Here is a 19,787-nt window from a genome sequence, read left to right on the forward strand (position 1 = left end):
CAAACACTACAATAGAAAACAAACCAAAATCACTTACCCTGTACAGCCCATTATTTCTGGTCCATCAAAAGAAAATGGATCAGCCTCATCAGGCTCTGATCTCATTTTGTACGATTTTGTCAAAACTTCATTTGTGAAAAACTCATTTGGCTCAAAGTGGAATTCTAAAGTGAAACTCTGGGGGACAGGGGAGAAAAGAAAAAGGTCAAACCAACAATTAAAATGGCATATCCTAGTGAAATGCTAAATTATCTATGGAATACCCCCTTTGAATCTGCTTACATAATCTCCTAATGTAGGGCAGGGGTCAGCAACCTTCACCACTCCAGCTGAGAAGAGCAGAGGAAGTACGCATGGTGGGAGTTGTAGTTTCACAACAGCTGAAGTGCTGGAGGTTGCACACCTCTGGTGTAAGGTATACCAATACGGTACCACAATTTCAGGATCAAATACACTTTAACTTAAACTACATGGTTAGAAAAAGTTCACATCCATTTTCAGTACCTGATCTTTCAGACACTACAGTTTCCCCTATGCTCATCCTTCACATTGTAAAGAGTAAAATTACAGAAAAATCCCATAAAGTAAGCATGTTACAGATTTTAGGCCTGCAGCATACCCATGAACGTTCAATTCAAGCCAAGTGTAGATAGAGTCAAAATCCCATTTGGGAAACCCCCCTTTATGCAATACGAGGCTGGGATAACTGACCCTACTTCTAGGCAAGAACATTCTTAAAGGGGTTCTTTACATTGCCCTTACAGATTACCCTTTGAATAGGTCAACAGCATCTGATTGGCAAGAGTACCAGGTGTTTCTGAAGTAGTGTCACAGCCTGGGTGCTGCTGCCTTCTCAAACAGCTGATCTGCGGGGGTCCCACGTGTCAGACCCCTGGCAATCAGATGCTGATCACCTATCCAAAGAAAAAAGGTAAAGAACCCAGGGTGGAAGTTTTGTTTGCACTAGTTTAGGGTACATATGATTTTTGGTTGCTATATATTACACTTTGTGAGGCAAGGTAACAAGAAATAGCTGTTTTGGCACTTTTTTTGTTATTTACAACATTCATCTGACAGGTTAGATCATGTGGTATTTTTTATAGACCAGGTTGTCACGGACACAACGATACCTAATATGTATACAATTTTTTTTTATTTATGTAAGGCTACTTTCACACAGGCATTTCTGGGTCCACTTGTGAGATCCGTTTCAGCGCTCACAAGCGGCCCCAATGCATTCTGAATGGATAAGGATCCGTTCAGAATGCATCAGTTTGACTCCATTCAGCCCTGGAGGTGGACATTAAAACGCTGCTTGCAGCATTTTGATGTCCATCTGAGGAAACAGCCAAATGGATCCATCCTGACTTACAATGCAAGTCAATGGGGACGGATCAGTTTTCACCGACACAATATGGTGCAATTGAAAATGGATCCGCCTCCCATTGACTAATTTTTTTGTTCATGGTAATGCAAAGTGATCCGTTCTGAACGGATTCCAGCGTTTGCATTATAGGTGCGGATCAGTCTGTGCAGATACCAGACGGATCCGCACCTAACGCAGGTGTGAAAGTAGCCCAAGTTTTACACCATTTTATTTCTGAAACAAAAATGTTAGTGTCTCCATAGTCTGAGAGCCATAGTTCTTTCAGTTTTTGGGCGATTATCCTAGGCAGGTTCTCATTTTTTGTGGGATATGATGGTTTGATTGGCACTATTTTGGGGTGCATATGACTTTTTGAAAATGGTGTTTATCGGACTGGGTAGATCATGTGATATATTGATAGAGCCGACCGTCAGACGCTGCAATACCAAATATGTCCATTTTATTTTTTTCTATTTAACATTTTTTTTTATTCCTTACTTTTTTTACATGTGAAACAAAAAAATTCACACTTTTCGTCCCCCATAAGGTCATACAAGACCTCTGGGGGACATTTAACTCCCCCCCCCCCCCCCCCCCCCCACTATTGATTTCTCCTGTAACTGGGGCTGACATAGTAGCCAGTAGTGTACAGAGATCTAGAAGGCAGGGACACCTGGGAACTGTCCCTGCCTTCTAAGGGTTGCCCTGCTGTCACTGACAGCTGGCAACCCGATCTGCAGCTGCAAGATTAGTGTACAGCTGTGATCTCTGAATGGACGTTCAGAAATGTGCAGAGATAGAGAACCACCTCAAGTACGTTTATAGTCAACGTGCAGACAGGAGGTGGTTAAGACTTAAAAAAAATTCTTACCATTGGTTGACCAACATCTGAAAATTTTACTTTAATATCTTTTAAGTGCTTCAGGATTGGTTCATCATGCTCCTGTAGTGGGAAAAGATCAGAAAAATTAGACCATAAACTAAATGTGGAGCCTTTACAATAAGGGTTACATTTGACAAGCATACCTGAACCAGGTCACTAAGGAGATCGACATTTTTAAATACGGTTAACCAAAACTCTGGAATTCCTTTAGGGTCCTCCTTCTCTTCATCTTTTTTTTCATCTTCTACCTTCGCCTTCTCTTTCAGATCCTCCTAGGGCAAACATATCATAAAGCAACCAAACAGCTAGACAGTGACTAGACTACACTTCTAAGGCTACTTTCACACTAGCATTTTTTTGCAGATCCGTCATGGATCTGCAAAAATGCTTCCGTTACCATAATACAACCAGATGCATCCATCATGAACGGATTTCGTTGTATTATGTCTTATATAGCCTTGACGAATCCGCCTTGAATACCACTGAAAGTCATCAGTTTCCTATTGTGTCAAAAAACAGATCCATCCCCATTGACGTCTTGCTCCACACCACATAGTGGACAGAAAACCGCTGCTTGCAGATTTTGTCCGTGATGGTGACGCAACCAAACTGAACACTGAGGTGCGTTCCGTTTTGTCCCCATTGACAATGAATCGGGACAACACAAGCGTGTGAAAGTAGCCCAAGCATGATGATCTTAATACGCATTTGCTGTCCTGTTGAGTATTTTGTATCAACTTCCTTTACACACCCAGACAACTGTTTCCAAGTTATGGGAGGAGTTTATGAAGTTGGGCCTGCTGTGTGATACAGCCTATGCCTGCTCAGTAATCCTTTTACTCAGATGCTGTGGTCAATAGCAATTGCAGCACCCAAGTTTGATCACAGGCACAGGGCACACATGCTGTAAAATATGCAACTTTGTTAGCAGCTGCAGTGACATGTGACCCCCCCAATCTGTGCAAGAAGTTCACACAAGAGGGATCTGGGCACAACAAAAGGAATGTTGCAATAAGGGCTCATGCACACGATCTTATGTATTTTGCGGTGCGCAAAAAAATGCGGACGATGTCTGTGCGCATTTCCTCTTTTGGGGAACAGAACAGCTGGCCCCTAATAGAACAGCCCTATCCTTGTCCGTAATGTGGACAATAGGACATGTTCTATTCTTCTGTGGAACAGATCTATGGAAAGGGAATGCACACAGAGCAATTTCCATTTTTTGCGGACTCATTGAAATGAATAGTTCTGCATACAGTCGTTTGTGTGCATGAGCCCTTATGAGCACAACCTTAACACACAATCTTAGTAATTTTTCAAAGAGTTTTAGGCATATGACAGGGCATTTAAGGGAACTTCTTGCTCTTCGCTTTCTAATTGGCATAAGTGGCCTAGTATGCCCCAATTGGCATTTATTTTATATTTTTATTCGTGCAAGCGGATTATGTTAGAATAATTTAAAACCTTTTTAACATCAATAATTTTCCACATACATTTTATACACTAAACGTACTGCAAATGTCTTTAGTGCCAATTGGTAGAGCTTGCATACAAACACGTTCTACCACTAGGGGGACTCTTGTATAGTAAACACTCATGACTGGCATGTTATTTTTTATTTAGGCCCTTTAATGCCAGCACTATTAGAAAGAGTAACTAAACCTTTACATAAACTTAATGTTGTCCCTAATAAAACTAATAAACTTATTTTCTATTTACTACCCTTTTCCCTGCCTAAAGCTCCCCATTCCCTGCTGTGCTTAAAACAGTTCTCTGTACACCGCTGAAAGCTCAGCCGTGTACAGAGTACATTTTACCAATGGGGCTGACATGCAGCTCTTAGCTTTGCACAGCAAAGAAGCAGGGACCCACTGAGCTAATCCTGGCGTAGTACATCAGTACAGGGTACCCATGTGCTATGCCAAGAGTTAGTAAGCATCCAGGGAGCACTGGCAGGAGCAGCAATATGCGCTCCTGCGGCCACATTGGTAAAATGTACTTTGTACACGGCAGAACAGTTAAGCACAGCAGGGAATGGGGAGCTTTAGGCAGGGAAAAGTGTAGTAAAAAATAAAGTATATTTGAGAGTTTTATTAGGGCATTAGGACATTAAGAGTTTATGTAAAGGTTTAGTTACTCTGAGCTTCTGGCCAGGAGTTAAAAACATACAAATATGTTACTCACTGAAATTTCTTCCTCTTCATCTACTTTCCATTCACACTCCTCTTCTGTAGGCTCATATATGGCATTTATGATTTCACTTCTCTATTGTTGTGGAGGGAAAAAAATAAAATTAAAAAATCATGATCAGTAAGTGTTATTCCAGCTTTTTGATACTGATCAAGTGAATGGGAGCTGAGCTGCAGTACAGTCCACTACACAATGCTCAGTCTATCTTGTCTCCAGCACCAAAAGGCCAATTGGCTGGAAGTGCAGGACCCCCAACTGATCTGATACTGATGACCAATCTGAAGAACAGGTCAATATCAAAAAGCTGGAAATATCTTTACATACACATTATACATACAACAAACCCACAAGTTACCTTGTCAAAGAGTGGTTGATATAAATCTGCGTATTTCCTTTCCAGCGCATGGACCTCTTCATAGAATTTAGCTTCAATTTGAGCACATTTAACTTGAAGGTTTTTAAGCGCATTCACTCTTCTTTTAACTATTTTAGGCAAACTGAAAAAGAATTCCATAAATAACCTGCATAAACTAAGGTGGTGGTGGTTAAACAATTTGGGGAATGACTGGATGCCAATATCTATACTGGACCACAAGTTGGGGGCCATTATAACTACAGGGAGGTTGTAAGAGGGCCATGCTATACTGAGGAAACTGCAGGAGTTGGGGTTTTAACTTAAAAACCCAATGAAATTCAGTTTTTTTATGGCAAAAAAAAAAAGTTAGATACTAAACAGCCATTAAAGACAGGCAGAAAATGGATGCACAAATGGTTGAAAAATGGCCATGAAAAACCGACAGCACCTGTTAATAGCCATTTTCTTTCACCAACATATGAATGTAGCCTTACTTTGACAGACTTCACAAGTTACAATACAATCACTGAAAAAGGTCACTCCCTGATGAAGGTTAGAACACGAGTTCACTGAAAGGCCCAATAGTAGATGAGGCAGCCCTTGTGCAAAATATTCATGACAGCCTACTGTCATCCAAGAGATGGCTGCCATTCTGAAGGCATACAAGAATTCTACCAGTTACATGTAGTGACAACGCTGTCTGACCAACACCTACTTGTAGCATTATAGGTGTGCATTCAAAATACCATCAGTATTTCTCACCTAAGCAGATGCCATCGTATACCATAGAGGCCTGGCAGCATTCTGCATTATACTAACATTTTACCCTTCTATCATGGAGTACAGCATTTTTCAGTGAAGTTATTTCAGCAAGTTAGTGAAGACTAAGTCTTGTATCTGTATAGAGTTGAGGGCTTAACATTAACAGGTAAGCAAACAAAGCACACTGAAGGAATGGTTTGTGGAGGGTTGCTTCAGTCATTGCTAAATGTTCAATTTAAGCCCTGAACAGCATACAGGCTTGATGGCAAAATGACTAACAAGGCAGGCCAGCGTCTCATGTAGGCTTAAAGGGTTTATCCCAACTTTCTCCAGACCTCAGATAGGAGTCAGCACCCAGCAGCAGGGACCAGGTATGATCACCACCGAGTTGGATGACTTCTTTCAATGTAGCTGGAAGATAAACTGTGCTGGTGGGAGGCTTGGAGACCGCTTACCTTTCAATATATCCTGTAGGGGTACCTACAAGGTCATCTAACCTTTCTTGAAGAGCAGCTAGAATCTGAGGATTCTGCATCATTTGCGCAGTCAATTGCCTGGCTGAAATAAAGTTTTTATTACAACCTGAACAGAAGTCTTCAAGTAACATGCAAATCTTGAAAACACACCTTATAATACTTCAGACAAAAGGAAGTCAGTTTGAAAAAAAAAAAAACTTTGATCCTAATGCCTCATCTGCAGCTCATTTCCAGAACAGTAACGAAGCTACTGGGATTATCTGAATGATCACTTATTGCTTTGCGCAAGGAATGCAGACATCAAGGACATTTACTTCAAGTCATAGGCAGTCTTACCCAATAAAATCCTCAAAGGGCTATTCCATGTGTATGATGTTATTCCCCCTATACACAAGATAGTGGTCCTACCTGTCAATGGGACCCCCTTGAAATGAACAATGTCAGTTATGTAGGCTGCTGGCTCCTTCATTTCTAGGAATTTCTGGAGACCATGCTCTGCTATATCCAGAACTGACAAATGAATGGAGCAGCATCACACAAGCCTGACCGGCCTCTCCATGGGGCTGTGGTTCTCATGATCAGTTGGTAGGACTTCCACTAGTAGTTACTCCCATCCTGTGGATAGGGGATAACTTCACTGCAGGAATGCCCCTTTAAAAAGGGGGTTTCCAGTTTCTAGATATTGAGCAGATCAGTTGAAGTTCAAGATATAACATCCCCAGAGATGAGCCACCAGGAATACAGAGGACAGAGCTGGAAGCAGAAAGCTCCATCTACCCACTAAAGAGGCTGTGCTGGGATCAGCTCCCATTCATAGAGGTGTTATGCAACTGATGGGCCCACTTTGGATTCCCATTTTAAAATGTTTAAATAAGCAGATAAGAATACCGTAGTAATTCACTGAAGTTTCACACGACTTTGGGCAGGATAAGGTTTGGCAACACTGAGCCAGCACATTTTAATGTTGTACGGAAACAGCATTAAAAAGGATACGTTTAGTGATTTTTTTATTTGATCCCCAAGTCAATTCTTCATTAGTGTACCTGTTCTTAACCGTAAAATGGCTCCCATTTGATTTCAATGGGGTCCACCTAGCTGCAAAAACAGCCAAAAATAGGACATGCTATTTGATGGCTCCATTTAAAAATATATAAAATTTAATGCCCCCACTTCAATCTGTTCTGAAAACTTAAATACCTTTACTGTTCGCATCCTCTCCAGTTTCTTCGTCTTCAACTTCTTCCACATCTTCCATCTCTTGCTGATCAAATTCTGGCTGGTCTTTGCTAAAAATATAAAGCAACAAATCAATAAAAAAGTGTTGCAAACTGGAAGACCATTATAGAATAGAGCCACCAGAGGTAGTTCATGGGTGTACAGCCTCACTGCAGAGCTCATCTGGGTCTGATAAGAGCCAGCAGCTTGCAGTCATTCGGCCCCCAGAAGCCACTGACCAATGGGTCCGAATTAGGAAACAGAATTGTTGCATCCTGGTCTGTATAGACAGCACTCAAAATAAAAATCTTTGCCTTCCCCAAGGTGAGCCCTGCTGTTGCTGACAAACATATGTGCCTGTATACAGCACACCTGCTGCAGTCAACCATGGTCCTCATGCAACACATACAGAATTTAACTGCTGGCACTCACTCGTCAGCATTAGTTCACCAAGGACCATGAATGACTGCAGCAGCGCCACAATGAACAGCACTGGAGAAATAGAAAGCATAAAATGTTTTTATTTTAAGCTGCTGTAGGGGCTTGTCTTGGATGACCCCTTTAATATTTATGGCCTATGCCAAGCTTAGGTCATCAGTTTTAAGAAGCTGGATAACTCTTTTCTAAAAAGATATTCCCACTTAAGGACCTGTAACCTCTCCTGACATGACTGGTTAGCAGTTAGCAATTCAGCAGATGCAGTTGAACTAAAGGCTGTAGAAGACACTGTTGAAAATATTTAAGAGGAGTGTTTCCTGAGATGTTAACGATAACCTACCCTCAAGGTCATCAGTATCTGACCGGTGGGGGTCCGACACCTGGAACAGAGCACTGAACAGCTGTTTGAGAAGGCAACGACACTTGTGAGTGCTGTGGCTTTCTCAAACAGCCGATCTGCGGTGGTGGTCCCGCATGTCAAACCCCCACAGATCAAGTAAAGATGACTTGTCCAGAATGTAGGCCATCAGTAAAAAAATTTAGAAAACCCTTTTAATAAAGACCAATTGGAAAATGATTTTTCATCTAAGGTAAGTAGAATGAAATAACTGCCCCAAAGGTACCCCACAGCCATCAACACATTCATATAATCTGTGCTCTCTGTATCCCCGTGACTATACCAGATTGCCAACATTTCATACTTTTCTTTAAAAGGGATTGACCACCTTGATAACCCTCCTCTAAGGCAGGTCCGCAGAATGGTAACCAAAGTGTAGTGATATAGGCTGCTGAAGCCTAATGAACTGGTAGAACCATCAGGATCCTAACGGATCAATAGCAGACAGCCGCCATCTCTATGAGTAGACGGCCTCGTTATGTGCCTTTTGGTCATATCTGTCAGAGAACCACTTACAGCAGTCAGAACAAGCCTTTAATAACAATGTGTGGATCCAAACCAACATCACAAGTGAAGACATACTTAAAGTATGGCATATACTCACTTGTCTATGTTGGCCATTCTTCCGAGAGTTTAACACCTAAAAAACAAATTGGAAGGATTTAATCTTGGGATAAAGCAGCATATAAAACAAAATACAGCCATCTACACAAGTGCAACCTGCGCAGCCTAGAAGAGTGACACATAGGGCCCAATGCATCATAGCCATGCGGTCAGGGTTATGACGAGGCATATGCCAGACTCTTCCTGGCATAGAGTTCAGTCTCCCACGCCAGAAAACATGGCTGGGCTGCAGGCTCGGCCCCCTCCAAAGGCAGCGTGGAATCACCACTTGCGGAGTTTGCAAATTTTTAAACAACTTTTACACGCCAGAAAAGTGATAATCGGGCCCATAGTTTCATGTGACTTTTCAGGGGTTGTCCAACCAAGCAGTGGTGTTCCATTTACACATGTGAGCACTGAGGCCAGTGAATGGCTGCAGCGATCACAGCACAGAGCCACTCATGGTAGGGAACAGGGCAGCTGCACCAGAGCAGTGAGACTGGACGGTTTAGAAGGGTTTTTATTGGGCACACCTTCTGATCACTGGGGTTGTGTGCTCTTAGGTCAGCACTTTCAATGCTTGGGAGTCATGTGGGCGGTTCTACCTCCTGATACTTCTCTGCATGACTAAACAGAGCTGTCAATCAGTAAGCAGGACCACCCACAGGACTCCTAAGCAGGTTTAACTAAATCTTCTCCCATAAGCTATATATCTGCTCAGCTGCATTTTCAGGACAAGTTCCCTTTAGATCTCACACGTTTCACTAAATAAGTGAAGACTGGCAATGTACAGCCTAGATCCTACATCCCACAGACAATTCTGTCATCGGTGCAGAAGTAGAGAAATCCATGGGCGACATGCTCCCCAAAGTGTAATACAAGAGGTCCAGGAAAATATTTCATTTCTCCCTATTCCATGAGTTCTGTCATCACCCCATGCAGTCCTCAGCTCTGTGTGTAGCACTGGACGCGACAGCCTCCACTGCTACGGGTGGGGCAGCCAGTAGCAGGCTGCGACAGGGATGAGCCCGACGGGTGACTCTAGGGAGGCCCATCCCCCTTCACAGCCTGCTATTAGCCACTACGAGCAACCCCCTTCCCCCAGATGTTTCGATCCATATGACTGGAAGATGCAGCTGCGGCCGTGCAGGGATCAGGCGTGATGTGTGTCGGAATAACCTATATGAGGAACCTGGGTGTCATTAAAAGGGTTGGATAACCCCTTTAACTGTTGGACTCAACTTGCCTGCCTTCAGCCTACCAGATGGACATGCCATGCTGCAGACACTGACTGGCCTGTGACATGTCCCCAACCAGTATGTCACTACTGGGTCACATGCCACTGCTGAAGCCATCGATACCGAAGTTTACAGGATGGGGCCCAGAAGACCAGTGAAGGGATCCAGGCTGGCAGTATCTTGTTATAAACAGGCAGAACAACCCCTTTAATGATTGCCTAAACTGTAGCCAATGTCATCCATGGGATTGTCTGAGCAAACCCAACAGCAACACAAGGGACTAAAGTGGCCGCTGCAACTGGCACAAAATGGCAAGTCATGCAGTTCCAGTCAACCACAACCAAATTTTTCACCCTGGCCAATCATATTTGCATACAAGGGCTTGAGGGATTTTGATAGCCAGACATCAGCTGATGAGCTGTTCAAAGACGCTGCTGTCTCATCCATGTTAGGCTACTGTCACACTAGCGTTAGAAGAATCTGATAGGCAGTTCCCCCAATGGAACTGCCAGATCCAGAAATCCATATGCAAACGGATATCATTTGTTTCCGGATCAGTCTAACAAATGCATTGCAATATCAGATCCGTCTCCAGTGTCATCTGGAAAACCGGATCAAGTATTTATCTTTCACAGATTTAAAGATCTGCACATGCACAGACTGGAAAACCAGATCTGTTTTTTTCCAGAACACTTGGTACCGTATCCGGTATTAATACATTTCAATGGAAATTACTGCCAGATCCGGCAAGCGTTCCGGAATTTTAGCCAGAGAAAATACTGCAGCATGCTGCTGCGGTATTTTCTCCAGCCAAATACTGTAAAAGCGACTCAACTGAAGACATCCTGATGCATACTGAACAGAATGCCCTCCATTCAGAATGCATGGGGACAAAACTGAAGCTTTTTTCCCCCGGTATTGAGCCCCAAGGACACGCTAGTGTGAAAGTACCTTAAGTCTACCATTGTATTCCACAGGCACTGCTCTGCTGAAAATTCATTTCCAAAGAATCTCCCCTCACCGGGCAGTGAAATACACCCAAACAGTGAGCCTTCATACCAACCGACTTCACAGGGCATGTTTGGTCTGGACCCAAGTAGTGCATGTCTCCATGTTTTTTTTCCACTAACCCACAGTACAATAAGAAATACTGGTGGGAACAAACATTAAAATCAATGAAAACGAGAATGAACAGGGCCCGTCACCTCATCTGATGTGCACAGACAGAAGATATAGGCAGATTGCGAAGGCGATGTCCAGAAATAAAACCGGCATTTCTGAGGCAGACTGTGCCCTTCCTCAGATACCTCTTCTGACATGGCTAATATTGGTGTCCTGTTTCCAATGGCAGTCCACACAGCCAGTAGATTGGTGCAGTTTCTGTACAGACCATGCTGGACCTCAGGGCTCCAGATGGCGTCCAAAATGGTAGCCAAAGAGACTTAGAATTGCAAAATGGCGACAAGACTTTGTAGTCTTAACCATTTGCTCCTAGAGTGACCCTCCGCTGTTCTGCCTCTTTATGAAAGGGCTTTCATCCAGCAGACACGAGTTGCACCGACCTAGCATGCGCTGCTCTCAGCACGCGCCATGTTCTCCTCAGCAGCACAGGGGAGAAGGAGGCAGTCCCACCCCCTTGAGCCGCTGCTGCCACCAATGGACTGATAGCAGGGAGGAGGGGAGGGACTGTGGCCACCAATGAATATAGCTTATGCCTGAAAACAAATGCAGGCTGCGGGTGCTGGCCATATCCCATACCCATACGACTGCACACTTCGATATGCCGCAATTAACCCCTCTGGTGCGGCACATGAGGGGTTAATTGCAACAGATTGCTGCATGCAGTCAGAGGCTGGGTATGGGATATGGCCGAAACTCGCAGCCTGCATTTGTATTCAGGCATAAACTATATTCATTGGTGGCAGTGGCCACTGGGTCTCCTCCTTATTGGTGGTGAAGTGGCAGCTTCCAAACGGAGCCCCAGAAGTGAAATTGCGGGACTCTGATCGGTTACCATGGCAGCCAGGATGCTACTGAAGCCCTGGCTGCCATGGTGAGCTCCCTGCTGCTGTGTGCACAGAACCCAGGGCAGCAGGGAAAGTGTGAAGTCCTATACACCCTAATAGAGCTCTATTAGGTGGAATAGGACAAGGGATGAAAAGATCCCTGGTTCTAGTCCCTAAGGGGGCTAACAGTAAGACCAAAATAAAAATTTAAATCACCTCCATTCCCAATTTTACATATAAAAAAAAGTGCGAATTAAAATATTAAAAAATATCTCCTATGCAGTGAACGCCGTAACAGGGAGAGAAAAAAAAAGTGCAATTTGCCATTTTTTAGTCTCCCCAAAAAAACAGGATAGGACTGTTCTATTTGGGCCGGACGTTCCATAAAATGCAGAATGCATGCAGCTTTTTTGGAGTTTGTTTTTTCACATGGTATCGAATCTAAATTTTGGTATTGCGACAACCCTAGGTAAGACTTTTTTTTTTTTAATTATATGCATTTTACATTTGGCTCCTAAATTTTTCTAGTTAGGACCCAATGGCTCCTTGATATTTTTTAGTCTGGAGCACTGACACTGCAGCGGTTGTCCAGTCGCTATCCATGAGCATGTTCACCACAACCGGACAAACCATGGTAGAAATCAGAGGGGTTTCTACATTGGAATACCTGCGGGGTTTTGCCTTGTATGAACGAGGTCTTATGAAACTTCAATGATCAGTTGGCAGCTGGTGATTTAACATCTAAAACTAGCGGCGTGGTAGAAGTACCAACCTCGAAGAAAAGTTTGTTATTCAAGGGAAATGGGAATTTACTAATTAGGCCTAACAGATTTCCAGCTAAGGCTACTTCAGTGCACATGTTGGAAGTACATGCTACATTAAGGGTCCATTCACACGTCCGCATCCATTCTGCAATATCGGGAACGGGTGCGGACCCATTCATTCTCAATGGGGCAGAACAGGATGCGGAGAGCACACTGTGCTCTCCGCATCCACCACCCATGAGCATGGCACCGAACTTCCGGGCCACGGCTCCGCAATACACCACGGCTGTGTGAATTGCAGATCCGCAATACACCACGGACGTGTGAGTGAATGGACCCTAAAGGGGTTGTCTGACATTTAGATATTTGTATCCAATCCACAGACCAGCTAATATGTACTCAATAGGGGCCTGTCAGCTGTTTGAGGTGGCCGCAGTGCTCCAGCCTTCTGATAGCTCACCAAGCACTACACCATACACTTAAAATACAAAAAACAGAAAGTCAGTCCTGTGTCCCAACACGGACAGTTACTTGCGCTGCTGCTGGTCCCGGAATGGTGTGGTAGGTCGTTCACACTGGTTTAGACAAATTAAAGGGTTTTGGAACCGCGCTGCTAGAGACTATGTCTCCCGGTCAACAGTGGATAGCAAAAGGGTGTCAGCCCCTCTCCTCGGCACCCAAAGGATCCGATCTTCCCCAGACCTCCTCCTCTGCAGGGTTTAAATAAGATAGGCAGAATAGTGAAGCACCCTTTGCAATCTTTTTATAAAAGGTTTTATTCTACTCAAAAGTCGGTAGACAAAAGGCATAAAATACAAATCAGTCGTCACGTTCCTGCCCGACCCGGGTTTCGCTGCCTCGCTTCTTCAGGGGCGATAACTACGCATGCTTGCAGTCGGGCCCCTTAAATAGCCCAGCTAATCTCATTACACAAGCCGGTATAGTTCCGGACCATATACCAAAATTCCAAAACAACGGTTACAAATCATACATAATAAAATTACAATTGGTGATCCTTTATATTTAAAACATTAGAATAAGAATAAAAGAGTTTCTCTCACTATTACCAATTCATTCATATATATATACCCTTTCGGGTTACCGCAATTACATACACTCAGTACATATTTCCAGCCTCCTTCCCAAAATTACTACCCCACATCATAACGGTACCATCTGGTATCCTAAATCCCTTCAACTTTATCTACAGTATTCATAATGCCGTCCCCTAAGCTCCGCCCACTCCTGGAGCATTGTGCAAATATGCTCCACCCACTCCAAGAGCGTCATTCAGGTACTCTCAGCCCCGCCTCCATCCCTTGACACCCACATCACGAAACACCACTGTCCAATTGAACAGTCAGGCCACCATGACGTCGCTCAAAAGGTCCTTAAGAAGCCAGGTAGAGAAAAGCCGAACGACGTTACTGGTGAGAACACCATGTATACTTTAAATGAGATTAGCTGGGCTATTTAAAGGGCCCGACTGCAAGCATGCGCAGTTATCGCCCCTGAAGAAGCGAGGCAGCGAAACCCGGGTCGGACAGGAACGTGACGACTGATTTGTATTTTATGCCTTTTGACTACCGAATTTTGTGAGTAGAATAAAACCTTTTATAAAAAGATTGCAAAGGGTGCTTCACTATTCTGCCTATCTTATTTAAACCCTGCAGAGGAGGAGGTCTGGGGAAGATCAGATCCTTTGGGTGCCGAGGAGAGGGGCCGACACCCTTTTGCTATCCACTGTTGACCGGGAGACATAGTCTCTAGCAGCGCGGTTCCAAAACCCTTTAATTTGACTACACCATACACTGTATATCAGCTTAGGCCGTCTGACCAGTGTACGTGACATCACTGGTTTTCAATCAGGTGATAGGAGTTGGACCTCCAGCAATGAAATATTGATGACCTAACCTGAGAATAAGCCAGCGATATATCAAAGTCTCAGACAAACCAAGAGGATGTCTAAGGCTACTTTCACACTGGCGTTTGTTTGAGATCCATTCAGGGATCTCACAGGCAGACCAAAAACGGATTAGTGTTGCCCTAATGCATTCCGAATGGAAAAAGATCCGCTCAGAATGCATCAGTTTGCCTCTGATCAGTCTCTATTCCGCTCTGGAGGCGGACAGGTTTGGTGTCCATCTGATGAAACTGAGCCAAACGGATCAGTCCTGGAACACAATGCAAGTCAATGGGGACAGATCAGTTTTCTCTGCCACAATAGAAAACTGATCCTTCCCCCATTGACTTTCAATGGTGTTCAAGACTGATCCATAATGGCTATATAAGACATAATACAACCAGATCCGTTCATGACAGATTCATGCGGTTGTATTATGTTAACGGAAGCGTTTTTTGCAGATCCATGACGGCCCAAGTGTGAAAGTAGCCTAACCAAAAGAACTCCTAACCTCTTTAGAAAGCCTCCGTTTTAGCTGTTCAGCGACCGTGAACATCTACAGCAGTCAGACCACAAATGGGACAGACACTCCTGGTCCTCTGGGAGCTGAATTAGGGATGGGAGCCTTAGCGCTGGAACAGACATTCAAAAGTCTTTTGTTTTGTTTTTCACCCTTTGTTGTACAGTTTTGGGCACTCCGTAGATTTTTTGGGGGTTGATGTCAGAGATTAAAGGAGTACTCCCAAAAGCAGCGAGGTCACCAGTGCTTTGATTTGAGTTTTCTGCCATGTTCGGGTCCCTTGCTGCACCATACGACTTACCTGACACAAGTGACCTCCAACACGCCCAAAAAATGTCACGTGTCCATGTGGCAGTCAAGTAATGCAGCAAACCGGATCAGGCTGATAACTCAGGAGCACTTCACCAAGGTGCCAGATACATTTTTGTTGCCCTCCTTCAAACCCACGTGGTATAATTCAGACTTGGGAGACTCTTACATAGGGACAGAGATACTACTAGTGACAGGAATTCGGAGGGGGTACCATCAGACTTCAGAGACTGACAGGCAAGATAGCATGAAGGAGCAATGGGCATAAGTACCACAGCTGCCATCTGTGATGCCACAGCCGTAGTCAGGATTTAAAGGGGTTGTCCAATCTCTCCATTTAAACAGCGAAATAGTACTAAGCTCCGAGTGGGCTGACGCTCCGCTCTTCCTGCAATCCCCATCAGAGTGAATGGGAGGCAGAAGCTACTCTGGAGTTCTGGAAGCCGCATAGCTTCTGTGAGGTAAGCGTAGCTCCCATTCACTGGCAGAGTGCTGGCCGACCACTTAGTCCCATCTCCCTGTGAAATCGGAGATAGGACAACCCCTTAAGTGCCGAATCTGCAGATAATGCAAGTAAATAGTCACATTGTGCTAAAGCAGAAAAGTCAGTATTTGTTGTAGTTTCCCCCTTTACAAAACCAGAGCAGGCCCTAAACATGACCTCAAACCATGGTAGGGAATATCACTCGGGGGTGGGGGGTGCAATCCTCAACCCTGGCAATCCAGTCTGAAGCAGCTGCAATACCCTGCACTAGTGCCATTATAAGACTACAGCGCTCACAAGCGCCCCCAGCCCAAACATATCTGATGGGCAAGAGTGCCAAGTGCCCGACCCCACTGATCAGATGGCTATGTCCTCTCCTTTGGACGTGCCACCAATAGGCTCATCATAGCTAACCCCTTAAAGCCAGCCGAATGTTCTAGATAACTGGTCATGTGCTCAGAAAGTCTTCTACTCTGTGGCACCACTACAGGACCCTTAGGCCATCTCCTCCCTCACAACTATAGGGGGCCTTCCACATGCTTCCAGACGGATTGCCAAACCACTTCTCTTCATGACAGTTTGCGTGGACACCATGGTATGACCCCAGTGAATGAGGCTCTAGAGTCAGCCTTGGATTTCCGCCCGTTTCCACAGCAGTTTTTCCAGTGGAAAATCTGTGATCAAAGGAGTTGTCACTTCAGCAAATGGCATTTATCATGTAGATCATACAAGCCACTTACTAATGTATTGTGATTGGCCATATTGCTTCCTTGAATCATTGCTCCATCACATTACACTGCTTGTTGCCATGGTTACGACCACCCTGTAATCCATCAGTGGTGGCTGTGCTTGCACACTATAGGAAAATGCACTTTCATACGTAGTGCAAGCACGACCACCAATGATGGATTGCAGGGTGGCCTTAACTAGGGATGAGCGAATTGACTTTGGATGAAACATCCGAAGTAGATTCACATAAAACTTTGTTCCAATACTGTACGGAGCAGGAGCTCCATACAGTACTAGAATGTATTGGCTCCGATGAGCCAAAGTTATTGTTTGGTGGACCCTCAAACATTTGGGTAATAACTTCATAAATTAATTTGTACTGTAAAAAAACATTTCCCAAACTCTGGTTCAGTTCCAAGTGGAGATGAGCGAATGCCCACTTATGAAATTCATTCATACTTTTGGTAGTAAAAGGTAAATTGTGTTATGGATTCCGTTACCGCGGACCATAACGCAATGCCTTTAGAGGCATTCCGTCATAATAGAAGTCTATGGGCTGCATAATGAAGCCGTCCCGTTTCCGTTATGCAGGGGAGGACTCCATAACGCAATTCACCTCTTACCAAAAGTGCGAACGAATTTCATAAGCGGACATTCACTCATCTCCACTTGGAACCGACCCAGAGTTCAGAAAATCGCTTTTTACAGTACAAATTCATTTATGGAATTATGCAGTCTCACGAGACTTTGCGAAGCAATAACTTCAGCTCATCAGAGCCAATACATTCTAGTACTGTACGGAGCTCCTGCTCCATACAGTAGTGGAACGAAGTTTTGTGCGTATCGACTTTGGATGATCCAAAGTCAATTCGCTCATCCCAAGCGGTGTATAATGTGATGAAAAAATGAATCCAGCAAAGGAGGCAATATGGACAATCACAGTACATCAGTAAGTGCCTTGTATTTCTCTACATGATAAATGCAATCTGCTGAAGTGACAACCCCTTTAAGGAGTCAACCTTCCTAGTCCCAAGTCAGTTATTTTTTCAGTACCATAGTTTATTTAAAGGGGTTGTCCAGATTTATGGTATTTCACTAGGGATAGGTGCAGGTCCAGCCTCTGGGATAGAGACTGATGATCAATGACTTAAAGGAGTGGTTCCACTATAAGAACGTGTCCATTACAAGGGTCCAAAAGTTTGGAGACCACAAGAATGAGGTGCCACCAGGCCAGAAGAGAAGCTGCACAGCGCCATCTCAGGAGTACCATGTGCCTTGACCACTGCACCTCCTGAAGTCAGACCTCCACAGTCAGAATTATCCCCTAGTGGATAGAGTGCAAGCTCCTAGGGCGGGACAATTCTACATCACTGACACTTCAGTACTCTAGTGGAATAGGAAGCTTCACTTCTGTATTATGTACTCCTTACTGGGAAATCTTCACCTTCACACAGGTGACCAGTCAGATGCCATCACTGGTTGGGCAGTGCCATGCCTTTATTGCCTGACCAAGTGTCATAAGCCTTCGCCAAGGGCCTAACGCAGCGATTGGCAAGGGCACAAGTTGGAGTTAAAAGACCTAATCATTCATAATACTACAGCATATGTTCCCCATTGCTAGTGCCAGGGGCTGTGCCAACATGGCCTACCAGCCAGCTAGATGAGCTCCATGGGAAGCACGGGCTGCTGGTACATTAGGTAGAAGTGGGGGACAATGAAGCCAGCCGCACAAGTTCGGGCCCATAGACACCACGTGGTGGAGCGGCCACAGGAAGAGCCGCACGCTGCAGCAAAGCCCCAGGGACAACGCCGCACTCGGCGCCGTGCACACAGCGACACGTGCAGCCCTCTGCGGCTTTCCCGACGTCCCCTCACAGGCCAGGGGGCACCGGAGACGCCCTGCACCGGGCGCGCCCTCAGCCATGCGGCCTGTCTGCTCTCACCACGACCTCGCCCGCACATCCGGGAGCTACGCAGCAGCAACACCGGCCTGAACCCCACAGCCGCCGCTCCCAGGGCCAGCCGAGCCCCACAGAATGCGAGGCCAGTATAAGCCTTCCTCAGAGTGAGAACGCGCCACAAGCGCTCTTACCGGGGTGACAGAGCGAAAAGTCCGCTGCCGCCGCGCAGTGTCACAGACAGGAGGAAGGAGCGCCCCTCTAGGATGGCGGCAAAATAATAAGAGGAGCAGAGATCCCGCCGCCTGCGCTCATATACAACGGGAGGCGTCAGCACGTACTCCCCCCCTCCCTTGTCTCCATGGTAACGTGCGCCGGCCGCCTCGGTTCGCGCTCCTTTCTAGAGGGCGTGGCCAGGTGTGTGTGCTGCTGTCAGTGATGGCTGAAGCGGTAACCCCTTGTGTGCCGGTCTTTACCGTGTCTCCACATAGACAGATGTGTAATAGTTCTGGACACTACATGGCCGTCCTTTATACAGCGCGCTTCTGTGTAAAGTATCCGCGCTCTGGCAATATGGCCGCTCATAGTCGTCCCAGCCCTGTGGTGAGAGAGCTGCGTACTGAGCATTCTTCTGGGTCACCGCTAGTGTACGTGCAGGCCTGGCATTTCTCCACACTTCAGGCTGCGCCCATGTCGTCATTACTCTGGGGGGTATCCATTGTGTGAGGAACTTATGAGCCACAGACTACATTTTCTCTGGGGGCAGCCACCTAGCAACAGCGTCCTAAGTGTCCCCTGAAAGGGGTGACTGCCTTCTTCAGGTAGAGTCCTGGCGGGGGCGGGGCTCCCCCAGGTGAAGCTCCGCCCAGGCAGGACCTTACTTTAGAGCCCTTCATGAGCTGATACTCCTGCAGAGTGCCCCTTTTAGGGTGTGGGTCACATAACAAGGCTAATCTACAGCAGTGGTATAGATGACATCATCTCATTACAGAAGTATCACTCTGAAGCAAGCTCAGGACATAAACATACCTCCAACGTTTGACAATTGCAAAGAGGGACAATATATGCCGCCATACTAGGCCACGCCTCTAAATCATGCATAATTCTAATATACAAGTAAAAACCATACAGATAGTTGAGTAAGGAGCAATTTAGCAAATTTATTAATGCACATTTATGCATTAATTCTCCAGGTCAAAAAGAGGGACATTTAGGGATCACAGAGGGACTTGGGTCAAAAGAGGGACTATC

At 45.2% G+C, this 19,787-nt stretch overlaps 1 protein-coding gene across 3 annotated transcripts in view; it reads right to left on the bottom strand.

Annotated features, from left to right (window-relative positions):
- Positions 1–18,906, bottom strand: part of NAP1L1 (nucleosome assembly protein 1 like 1) — a 31,515-nt gene extending 12,609 nt beyond the window's left edge. Inside the window, exons 1-9 of one of the 3 annotated variants that reach the window (XM_040410106.1) lie at positions 18,731–18,906; positions 8,687–8,722; positions 7,230–7,318; positions 6,012–6,114; positions 4,795–4,936; positions 4,434–4,514; positions 2,393–2,521; positions 2,238–2,309; positions 38–177 (exon numbers count right to left, since the gene is read on the bottom strand). In XM_040410106.1, the coding sequence (XP_040266040.1) occupies positions 38–177; positions 2,238–2,309; positions 2,393–2,521; positions 4,434–4,514; positions 4,795–4,936; positions 6,012–6,114; positions 7,230–7,318; positions 8,687–8,703 (773 nt within the window). In that variant the 5' untranslated portion in view covers positions 8,704–8,722; positions 18,731–18,906. The remainder of the gene's footprint in view (positions 1–37; positions 178–2,237; positions 2,310–2,392; positions 2,522–4,433; positions 4,515–4,794; positions 4,937–6,011; positions 6,115–7,229; positions 7,319–8,686; positions 8,723–18,730) is intronic. The other 2 variants (XM_040410097.1, XM_040410088.1) reach the window with 2 other exon arrangements.
- Positions 18,907–19,787: the final 881 nt, after the last annotated feature.

This window comes from Bufo bufo, chromosome 1 (assembly GCF_905171765.1).
Source record: "Bufo bufo chromosome 1, aBufBuf1.1, whole genome shotgun sequence".
Classification (NCBI taxonomy): Eukaryota; Metazoa; Chordata; class Amphibia; order Anura; family Bufonidae; genus Bufo; species Bufo bufo.